General features: G+C 33.1%; 1 protein-coding gene across 1 annotated transcript; it reads left to right on the forward strand.

The window, feature by feature from the left end:
* The first annotated feature begins 3,557 nt into the window (after positions 1-3,557).
* On the forward strand, positions 3,558-11,010 carry LOC143044227 (uncharacterized). Its single transcript, XM_076216160.1, has 5 exons — positions 3,558-3,656; positions 4,356-5,355; positions 6,432-6,602; positions 6,760-7,131; positions 9,771-11,010. The coding sequence occupies exons 2-5, from the start codon at positions 4,375-4,377 to the stop codon at positions 10,269-10,271; spliced, it is 2,025 nt and encodes a 674-aa protein (XP_076072275.1). The 5' UTR covers positions 3,558-3,656; positions 4,356-4,374; the 3' UTR covers positions 10,272-11,010.
* Positions 11,011-11,987: the final 977 nt, after the last annotated feature.

An 11,987-nucleotide genomic window follows, 5' to 3' on the forward strand; every position in this document is an offset into this window, starting at 1 on the left:
TTAATCCATCATTTTCTACATCAGTTGTTTCCATTCGTTTGGTGTGTTTGAGCATTTAATTTTGCCATTGATAAAGGACTTTCCGATTATAATTTTCCTTATGTTTTTTTTTGTACTAAAAGGGGCAAAATAGCTGTAATTTTGTTACTTTTTATAATATAAAATATTTCCGATATAATATTGAATACAAAGAAAGTAAGACTACAGTTTGATATTGCCTCATCTGTATTTGCTCTTTTACAAATACCGATGTCTATAGCATTGGCGGATCCAGGGGGGGGGGGGGTTCCGGGGGTTGGAACCCCCTTTTTTTGCCGATTAATGCATTTGAATGGGGACATATAGTTGGAACCCCCCCCCCCCCCCTTGTCCTGGGTTGGGAACCCCCCCCCCCCTTTTTAAAATGGCTGGATCCGCCCCTGTATAGGTTTTTAATTATGCAAGGTTTAACCAAATAAACGTTTGTTTACTGTCATTTACAGTATTTTTTAATAAATACAAACAAAACTTAATATGGCAATTTTGTCAAAAAGGTATGCAAACATAAACTTATTTGCATACAAAATTGACTTTTGTTACCTGATATGGAAATTAAAGCACAAAAGTCAATTGTGTGAGACAAAATTGACTTTTGTGAGACAAAGTTGACTTTTGTGAGACAAAATTGACTTTTGTGAGACAAAATTGACTTTTGTGAGACAAAATTGACTTTTGTGAGACAAAATTGACTTTGTGAGACAAAATTCAATTTTGTGAGACAAAGTCAATTTTGTCACACAAAAGTAAATTTTGTCTCACAAAAGTCAGTTTTGTATGCAAATTTGTTTAGTTTGGATTCTGTGAACTAATTTGCATACAAAATCGACTTTTGTGAGACAAAATTGACTTTTGTGAGACAAAATTGACTTTTGTGAGACAAAATTGACTTTTGTGAGACAAAATTGACTTTTTGTGAGTCAAAATTGACTTTTGTGAGACAAAATTGACATTTGTGAGACAAAATTGAGTTTTGTCTCACAAAAGTCAATTTTGTGACGACAAAAACTCAATTTTGTGACGACAAAATTCAATTTTGTAACGACAAAATTCAATTTTGTAACGACAAAATTGACTTTTGTGAGACAAAATTGACTTTTGTGAGACAAAATTGACTTTTGTGAGACAAAATTGACTTTTGTGAGACAAAATTGACTTTGTGAGACAAAATTCAATTTTGTGAGACAAAGTCAATTTTGTCACACAAAAGTAAATTTTGTCTCACAAAAGTCAGTTTTGTATGCAAATTTGTTTAGTTTGGATTCTGTGAACTAATTTGCATACAAAATCGACTTTTGTGAGACAAAATTGACTTTTGTGAGACAAAATTGACTTTTGTGAGACAAAATTGACTTTTGTGAGACAAAATTGACTTTTTGTGAGTCAAAATTGACTTTTGTGAGACAAAATTGACATTTGTGAGACAAAATTGAGTTTTGTCTCACAAAAGTCAATTTTGTGACGACAAAAACTCAATTTTGTGACGACAAAATTCAATTTTGTAACGACAAAATTCAATTTTGTAACGACAAAATTCAATTTTGTAACAACAAAATTTACTTTTGTGAGACAAAATTTACTTTTGTGAGACAAAATTGACTTTTGTGAGACAAAATTGACTTTTGTGAGACAAACTCAATTTTGTCAGACAAAAGTCAATGTTGTGTCACAAAAGTCGATATTGTATGCAAATCAGTACAAAATCCAAACTAAACAAATTTGCATACAAAATTGACTTTTGTGAGACAAAACTCAATTTTGTGAGACAAAATTCAATTTTGTCAATTTTGTCTCACAAAAGTCAATTTTGTCTCACAAAAGTCAATTTTGTCTCACAAAAAGCCAATTTTGTCTCACAAAAGTCAATTTTGTCTCACAAAAGTCGATTTTGTATGCAAATTAGTTCACAGAATCCAAACTAAACAAATTTGCATACAAAATTAACTTTTGTCGCCCAATTTTCAAGTTAGGTAACAAAAGTAAAGTCTGTGTTACAAAAATGAATTTTCTCATGACAAAAGTAACTTTTGTCCACTGAAAGATAATTTTGTATGACAAAACTTTAAATTTGTAGTATGCTACAAATTTTGTTAAACTGAACTCAGTTTTGTTGAACAAAACTCACTTTTGTCCGTACGAAATTGAATTTCGAGTATAAAATCACAAGAGTCCAATTCGGCGCCCCGTACGGTTTCAAGATTTTGTTATTTCCGATTAATTTGAGATATATATCTGGCATATACAAGACAAAGACAAAGACAAAATATTTCATTTCCTCAGACACAAACGTGTACAAGAGGTCAAAACATGATAAAGTATACATATAAATCGAATAAGGAATAGTTAATTGCACTTGAAACTTTTTTCGAACAAGTTTGTACGAAAATATTCCTCAGACTTTCAATTTTAATCAAGCGATGGTCAGAGAGATAATACATGTAGGTTAAGTTTTCTTACTTTATTTTCTTAGTCTTATAGGTGCGCATTCTTTGTAAGATTTGCATTATTTCGTTTGTTGAAAGCAGGAAACTCACATTAAACGGAGGAGGAACTTGTCGCAAAGCAGTTAATAAAATTCTTGTCATTTTACGCTAGTGATGCCGTCAAATAATGTTAACGGACAACCTTGCAAGAGATTTTCATTAAATTAATAAATCCGTATTTTATAGATAACCCGTAATCTTCATACAATTTGGTGTTCCACTGACCATTTTAAAGTACTTTTACTTGGTATAGTACTCAAAGTAGAAAAAAATATTCATCACGAAAATAACTCTCTAGCTGGTTATTTTGCCTTGAACGTTTTGTGAAGGCATGCTGATTTATTTCGGACATTTCCGCAAGACATTTCAAACGCATAGTTTTGAATTGAAATTGTAGCTCAATGTATTTGATAATTTAATTTGAGTAGCTTGCATTACGTACAACACAAAAATTTCCCGTCAAAGATTTGCTTATCGCTGATTTTCGTGGTAGTAGCAGTATCTAACGTTGCGTCACACGAACTATTTGCCACTGATTTTAGGGACGACATCAAAAGTTCAATGTAGGATAAAAAAAAACTTGATTCATATAGTTTTTTAACTGACCCCTACCCCCCCCCCCTTCTTAACTTTTAAAATTGATTGACCAATAAGGATATATGTATACAAAATCGATGTCAATTAAACAAAACTTTCAGCAATTTTGACCCCCCCCCCTCCCCACACCCCTAAACTATTTGAATTAAGATTTATATCCTTCATTGATTTTTTTTTATGTCATCCCTTAAGCAAGCAACAATTATCAAAAGATTCCGGTAATTATCAACTGGACCACATTTCGATTCTTTCAAAAGAGTCGAAAGAATAAACACTTACAAGTCTTTAAACATGTTTAAGCTCGTCTTTCAAACCTTTTAAATTCTAAAAGTTATATACAGAAAAAAATCAATCATAACAATATATATAAGCAATTATTGGGAAAATATGCTGACATCAGCAATACACTAGCATGACTGAACAGGTAACTTATTTATATCGATTACCCTAAAACATTTGCATTTGTTATGAGATAAATCTGGAGAGAAACGAATAGACATAAATACCCGATAAATAGGAGTAAATTGTCATTTGGGAAAGGTAAGGGAGAAAGGTTATAATATCATAAATATCTTGGGTCATTTTATATACAAGGAAAATGTAGGCAAAATACGATATGATAAGGATGGGGAGGGGGGAGTGGAAGTATTCTTTAAATACACTTTAAAAATCACCCGAATGTGCATTTTTTAACAGATCGTTGTATATTTATAATAATCATCTGACTGATATTATTAGTTTCAGGAAGTTTATTTATTTTTAACTTTTGATTGTATTGCTTCAAATACTATAAATATATATAACTCGAATTAATCCATCAATCTGTTACCAAGTAAAACATGTTATTGCTTTGTTAATCATGCATTCAGATTATCAAAGTTTTAAATCGCACTTATAAACAATATCAAATAATTTAAATAGACTTTGATTTGGACGAGATAATAGAAATAGCAAACAATCAGCAATAACTTCAATGTACTAAACATGATAAAGGGCGTTAAATAGGGCATTATTTAACATAATGTTTAAGGAGACAATTAAAAGAAAGAAAAAAATACAAAAAAAATACAAAAACAAATTACAAAAACAAAAACAAAAAACAAATAACAAAACAAAACAAAACAAAACAAAACAAAACAAAACAAAAACAAAACAAAACAAAACAAAACAAAACAAATCAAACAAAACAAAACAAAACAAATCAACACATTTGTAAACTTGGTTTTTATGTTTTCACAGTTTTTAAAGTTAAAATAACATGGAGATGGATGCCCCAAGTTTACGGAGGCAACCAACACTACCAATGGATCCTCCAAATGAGAATCCGCCGAGAAAAATCCTCAAAGCTAAACGCCGTTTTACTAGTCGATCTAGTAAAATAGTTTCTTTGGTTTCATCAGCATCAAGTACGTCGTCACTGATAAAACCTTCGTTATCAAAGAAAGGTACCTCTATCACATCTATGTCAAGTAAAAGAAGTGTAACATCATCTTCTCTATTCAAAGTTCCATCGCTTACGAAGAAAGCTTCTATCACAAAAGAAGTGAGCGATATCGCAACAACGGCAATTGCACTGGATTCTGGATCACATATTGGGAAAACCGGAGTGATAACTGAAGACGACATCGGTGAAGACGTTGATATAACGGAAGTAGATCACACGTCCCCTTTTTCTGAGACAGGAGAAGCAGTGGTCTCATCTTTGAGAAAAAGTTTGTCAGGAAGTAGCACATTGTCAAAGAAGTTATCACGAAAGAAAAGTTCCAGTGCTACGTTAGCTCCAACGCTGCATCCATTACCCCCTGGAGGACTAGTTGAGATTGCTTTTTCCTTTGATACTACAGGATCAATGAGCGCAGCTTTAAATGAAGTGAAAGGAAGAATCAAGGACATTGTACAAAAACTCCAGTCAGATGTACCTGGGATACGAATAGCTATCTTTGCTCATGGGGATTACTGTGACAAAGATGATTACATTATCAAGTGGATTGATTTTGGGGCAACACTTCCAGAACTTCATGACTTTGTAAATAATTGTGGAGATACAGGTGGTGGTGATAGTGCTGAATGTTACGAACTTGTTTTGAGGCGTGCAACAGAAGTTTTGTCATGGACTCCAGGTAGCAAACGTTCTCTTGTCCTCATAGGAGATGACCTTCCACACGAACCAGGGTACAAATATGGCGACTTTACAAATGATATTGACTGGCGTAATGAATGCACCAAGTTGAAAGATATGGTAATAAATTTGTTCATTCCAATATTCAGTTATGTTAAGACGCCATGATTAATATTACCTTCTCCTGGCACATTATTTAATTTTGAGCAGAATTTTGAATTCCAAACAAATGTTCTTCGTGATCTGAATATGTATACCAAAGGCTTGTCACGCTGCTACGTGATGATTGATTGTTGGTGCTAAACGCCACTATCGGCTACACCGTGGCTGACATTTTTTATTGGTTGAGGAAGCTGGGTTGCCCGGATAGCACCTGCTACGTGCGGGTTTCGAACTCACAACCTCAGTTTTGACAGGCAAGTGATACAATAAATGAACAATTTAGACCACTCGGCCACCGATTCTTCATCACAGTTTAATAGATGAACTTCATGATGATTATTAAACAGTAGGGTTATTTAAAGTTTGTTTACCGTTTTTATGTTTTTCCAGTCTGTTTCACTCTTCAAGTGAACATTGCTATCTGCACTTCAAATATTGTCATCACACCACTTGAGCTTTGAAGATATATAAAAAAAATGGAAACAAAAACAAGAATATGATAAGGGACCACATACCCCGCTCGCACCATCACATTTCCATGTTCCCCGAAATCTTAATCAATACCCTTTTTGGCAGATATATTTAAAAAAAAAAGTTAACATCATAATCAACATGTGTATTAAATTTCAAATCGTCGATACAACAACTAAGCGGTAAACTGCCTTAAACCTATAAGGGACAAATGGGCACACAGAACGGGAAACACTATTTTTTACAGTTTCTGTTGACGATTTAGGACAATATCGTGCGTTGTTGAATGTCATATTGTGGTATTTGTCAAGTGTGTTATGAGTTTCTTTTTTGTTGTTGTTTATATAATGCTGATTCCATAGGAACGATGAAATGAAATGAATCATTGTAAAAAACAAATGAATAAATATTTATCAGATTAAAGAACAAATTATTTAAGTTTGAATGTGGAATTTTGAGTAAAATATCAACATTTATGTGATGAATAATTGTTTTAATTGAGAAAACTAGAGATTAATTAAGTAAGTCATACACTATTTTCTTTATATATTTGAATGATTTAGGGAGTCAAGGTCTATGGTGTTGCTGTAAAAGCAGGTATCTATGCACAGACGTTTTACCATGAACTGGCAACAAGAACGGATGGACTTATGATAACTTTGGAAAGCTTTAACCTGATATTTGATTTAATGATGTCAATTTGTTATCGGGAAGGCGGCGATGAACTATTAAGTGTAAGTAATCATTGGACGGTACTATTTTAATTTTAGTTAATGTTGAAGACTATATAAGGAAATTGAAAGTTATATATAAAAAAGTCCTAGCGAATATTATGAAATAACACACTGTACAGCAAATGGCTATTTATTTTACATTTTATTATTATTCTAGGCTTATCAGGATGAACTGAAAGAGAAATATGGAATTTCGTCAGGAATGTTTGGTGGCCTCTCATCCGCTGCTGGTACAACCAGGACAGGTTTATTTGGTGGAGGGTTTGTACCACCAATTGGTGGGGGTTTTGGAACACCAATGGGTGGGGTTTTTGGAACACCAATTGGTACAAGTCCATTTGGAACACCGACTGGTGGGCTATTTGGAATGATCGGAAGGCCAAGTGCTATTCCTAAAAAGGGGAAAACAAACAAGATGAGAACCATAAAAACAACAAAACTTGGAAAGAAGGCACTCATAGGGAAAACACCAAAAACAGCAGCTAAAGGACCAAAGAAAGAAAAAGGAAAACAGAAAAGAAAGGATAACGTATGTAAAGTATTTGTTTTCTCGATCTTTACATAAAACGAGAGAAGAAATTATTATCGTTCGTACCATTTATTTCCAGTTTTTTACGAATGAACATTAAGTTGATGTCCGTCACATTTGTTTTTCGTTTATTGTTTTGTCAAAAATCAGACCATTGGGTTTCACCACGTTTGAATTGTTTCAAGTTTTGTCATGTCAGGGGCCTTTTATTGGTGACTATCCATATACTGTATAGGTTTTGCTCTTCGTTGAAGGTCGTAAGGTGATCTACAGTCGTTTAAATCAACGTGCGTGTCATTTGGACTCTTGTGAATAGTTGTCTCATTGGCAATCATATCTCCTTATTTTATTTTTAATCATATAATACATCTTATTGTTTAACCAAAACTATGTCGGTTAGTTTTTAAATGTTGGACACTAGATAGGTTTGATCCCTTTTACTGTTTTTTTTTATGTTCACTGAAACACCAAAGAAACAAAAATCATGAAACCAAAAGATAAAAAATAGGAAAATCTAACACGTTTTAGTGAATTTGCATTTGAATGGCTCAGTAGGTAAAGAAAATTGTTTCGAAAAAATTGTGTCTCTCGCCGCCCAATTGATTTTATATCGCGTACTATAAATTTCCCGATATTTTCTGAATTTCAGTGTTGCAATTTCCCTTTATGAAGCATCAAATAAGGATAAAGTGTATAAGGTTTATTTATATTTTCCATATGGCGTGGTTATTTGTGACTTCTTAGATTTCCATCAACATACAAACAAAGAAATTCAATAAGAAATGTTTCACGCTCAGCTTTTTACTGTTATTTTAGCAAGACTAACATTTGTATCCCCCCGCAACTCCCCCCGCAACTGAAAGTTGGGGGGGTCATATTGTTTTACCCCTGTCCGTCCGTCTGTCCTTCCGTCCGTCCGTCCGTCCTTCCGCCCGTCCGTCCGTCCCATTATGGGTATATAGTTATTCCGCATAACTTTTCCTCCAGTTTGAATCCTAGGAAGTTATCACTTTGCTGTCTGTTTGTACATATATTGAAGGTGTGCATATGGTCAGGGTTTTGGTTTTTATTAATATTTGGTCTTTTGGGAGATAGTTGAACTTTGTCATTTTTTGGAGTATTTACTTGCATAAGAGGAGCGTTTCCGGATAACTCCTCCTCCAGTTTGAATGCTAGGCATTTTTCACTTTGCTGGCTGTTTGTACATATATTGAAGGTGTGCATGTGGCCAGGGTTTTGATTTATATTTATATTTGCTGTTTTGGAGATAGTTGAACTTTGTCATTTTTTGGAGTATTTACTTGCATGAGAGGAGCGTTTCCAGCTAACTCCTCCTCCAGTTTGAATGCTAGGAAATTTTAACTTTGCTGGCTGTTTGTACATATATTGAAGGTGTGCATGTGGTCAGGGTTTTGATTTATATTAATATGTGCTCTTTTGGGAGATAGTTGAACTTTGTCATTTTTTGGAGTATTAACTTGCATAAGAGGAGCGTTTCCAGATAGTTGATAGTTGGACATTATTTTTTTTTGGGGGGGGGGGGGGGAGGTATAAGCGGTTAAATGTTAAATTACACTGTGCATCTGCGGGGGCATCAATTGTGTCTCCCAGACACAATAATATCTCAAAGAAAGTCCTACATTGACTTTGTTATAATACAAGTACTTCAGAGTGGAGTGCGGGGGCATCACTTTGTCTAGTCTTTATTGCGATTACATTATGTACAAAATTCTGGACATTGCACATGATCGTGTCTTCCTTATATAAAAAATAAAGAGATGTGGTATACGAAGCAATGAGACAATTATCCACTAGACTCCAAATGACGTGCATATAAGCAACTGGTCCTGTCCTGTGCATGATATTGCTGTATGAAATCTACTGTGAAGTACAGTCACTGATATTAGAATGTGGAACGGTTTGATTTCATATCAGCTGGTTAGGTACTTTGAGGATGCTGTCAGTTATTACCAGCATTCTTTGTTAGGGTGTTGGTCGTTGCTGTTTTACTTGTTTTTGTGTTTTTATCTATTGTACCGTTATTATAGAGTTTGATGTTTTCCTGTAGTTGTTGTAATTGACATTTCCTAAATTTAATGTAACCTTTTGTTATTCCTCAGATCGAGATATGCTAGGGGAGACTCGGATCCTAAAATATAATATAACTCGGCACATATTCATGTGTCTGCTCCACGTCAGCAATCCCGTCAATGGTTGTCTCTTGTTATATCTTAGTGATTTATCATTGTAGGAAATTTAGTGTTGATTATAGAGTTTCGATATTCTATTATTTTGATTTTTTTTAAATGTTCAGTGATTTGGATCTTAATTCACATATTGTACACCTGAAGACCGTTTTTTTTTACCAGGATATGTTCTTAAATTTCGTTGGGTTGCGGAGACCCGACATCTTATTAGTTAGATAAAATGTATTTTTGCAAATATCAGAAACCATCCAACCCGTTATTATTTTGAAATTAGTTGAACTAGTGTATGAAAATATAGAATAGGAACAATAGTGAACGTAGGCTCTATTTTTGTTCTTTTTTTCTGTCTGTTTACATGCAATGAACATATTTATAAATACATATTTAAAGATCTAATTGTTTTATTAGATATATTTATGTCTTTATCTGCAGCAAAAGGACATTCCAAGAGAAAAAAGAAATGATCGCAAATTTAAAACAACAAAACCACTCAATCGTCTTCAATGGTCACCTTGGAAACAGGCAATGGGTAATGCCAAGCTGTCTACAAAAGATGAATGGGCAAAATGGCTGAATGGCTACGTCACTAAACAGATATTTGCACGTGACTTTGAAGATGCTGCTGTCTACGAGTTTGCAGTACAACCTCCCAACAAGAAAAAGAAATATCCTGTCACGTTTTCTGTTGTCAATGGATTGCCATCAGCTGGTAAATGGTGTAAACAGTTGGTAGGTCGAAAGCACATTCGAGAGAAACTAAAGCAAGCCATTGCACAGAATGCAAAAGTGTTTGTTAGACGTGGTAAATTTAAAAAGAGAAATAAGAAATTTATGGAAAAAGTTCGAAAACATCTTGCAAAAAGCAATTATCCTTTTGGATGTTCCAAGAAGAATGCTCGAGTTTTCAAAATTAAAGACTTTATCATAAGTTAAATTTTAACACAAAAACATCGTGAACAAGAAGAATTACTGAACATACATTTGTTTACTTTATACTTACACTATGTTTGTGATAGGCAGCTGTTATGACAGCACAGTGTCATTGTAAGATACACTGTGTAATATATTTATTTGATCTTTTAAACAAATTGAATGTAATTACTTTAACGTCATTGATGGTATCAATATGTTTTATAGTTATATCTTGTTTGATAAACACAGAACAAGACATGGTTTCCATAGCATAATATGTACAGTATTAATTTGTAGCATGTTGTGTTAAAAATTATCCTTTCAATAACACTATTCATTTGAAAGAGACAATATTTACATCAGTTTTGTTTCATTTCTGTAATAAAAACATATTTTTGTTGTGTTCTAACCAGTCACTGAACCGAAATTGAAGAAATCCAGTCAAAAAATAGGTGACGTTTACAGGATATATATCAACAGAAGAAGCATTTAAAATATACAGAACCGTCGACATCCGATGTTAAAAAAAAAGGTCAACTTTTAAAAATGAGCTAAAAAAATATGTTACAAGCATCCTTTTCTTTAAAATGGACGAACTAAGTATTTGAAAAAATAGAACAAAACTTCTGTTATACGATTTTTAAGGATGTGAATATATTAAAGTAAATAACTGAGGATACGAAATAAACACAGAATGAAAACTTTTGTCTCGATCATAAAAAACGTAGGGTCATAGGTCACAATAGACATATACATAGTTGGGTCATTATAAAAAAAAAGTGAAAATTTCGACGAGGTAACATTTTGAAAAATGATGTCATTGTTTAAAACATTTAAATGTGTTCCGCTTTTCTATAGTACGGAAGCAACGATATTCAGAAATATGCCATGGGAAAAATGAACAGTTCCTTCAATTTAAACAATTTTAGGTCATGCTTTGATAGAATCGTGTCAATGGTGTTACCAATTTAAAGCATACATTTAGCTACTAAATATTATTTTTTAACATCAAACAACTGTTCAAATTTGTTGTTTAGGTTAAAATTATGGCTGTGCATTCTATTCAAAAATAATTCCAGAATACATTGTCGTAAAAATGTTGGCTGTCCTAATCATGGCCGTTGTAAATACTAAAATATGCACTTAAAATGAATATATGTGAATTATGTAAGATTAAATGATAATAATATACCTAATCTTTGTACACGACCTAAAAACACTAATATTTATGAATGAAAATAAAAAAAAATGTCGATGAAAATAAAAAAAATGTCGCATTTTTATATAGTAACACCACTGACCCTTCAGTAACTCCAATGACACAAAAGTATCACCATTGACATCACATTTCAAATTTTACCTTTATTAAGTTCTGAACACAGAGCCAAGAACACCGAGCAAAAGAAAAAGATAAAAAAAATATTCTTAGGCTAAAATATCTCAAATTATATAACATAACATCAATAACTAACAAGAATGTGTCCATAGTACACGGATGCCCCACTCGCACTATCATTTTACATGTTCACTGGACCGTGAAATTGGGGTCAATACTTTAAAATTGGCATTAAAATTAGAAAGATCATATCATAGTTAACATGTGTACTAAGTTTCAAGTTGATTGGACTTCAACTTCATCAAAAACTACCTTGACCAAAAACTTTAACCTGAGCTTCACACTATCTTTTTCTTTGTTCAGTGGACCATGAAATTGGGGTCAATACTTTAATTTGACAT

Source organism: Mytilus galloprovincialis, chromosome 1, assembly GCF_965363235.1.
Source record: "Mytilus galloprovincialis chromosome 1, xbMytGall1.hap1.1, whole genome shotgun sequence".
In the NCBI taxonomy this organism is placed as follows: Eukaryota; Metazoa; Mollusca; class Bivalvia; order Mytilida; family Mytilidae; genus Mytilus; species Mytilus galloprovincialis.

What these genes read in the sequence shown, in the direction of transcription:
- LOC143044227 (XM_076216160.1), top strand. Translation starts at nt 4,375, where the DNA reads ATGGAGATGGATGCCCCAAGTTTACGGAGGCAACCAACACTACCAATG. An exon ending in GCGGCGATGAACTATTAAGT is followed by an intron (nt 6,603 to 6,759) that starts GTAAGTAATCAT and finishes TTATTATTCTAG; the next exon opens with GCTTATCAGGATGAACTGAA. An exon ending in AACAGAAAAGAAAGGATAAC is followed by an intron (nt 7,132 to 9,770) that starts GTATGTAAAGTA and finishes CTTTATCTGCAG; the next exon opens with CAAAAGGACATTCCAAGAGA.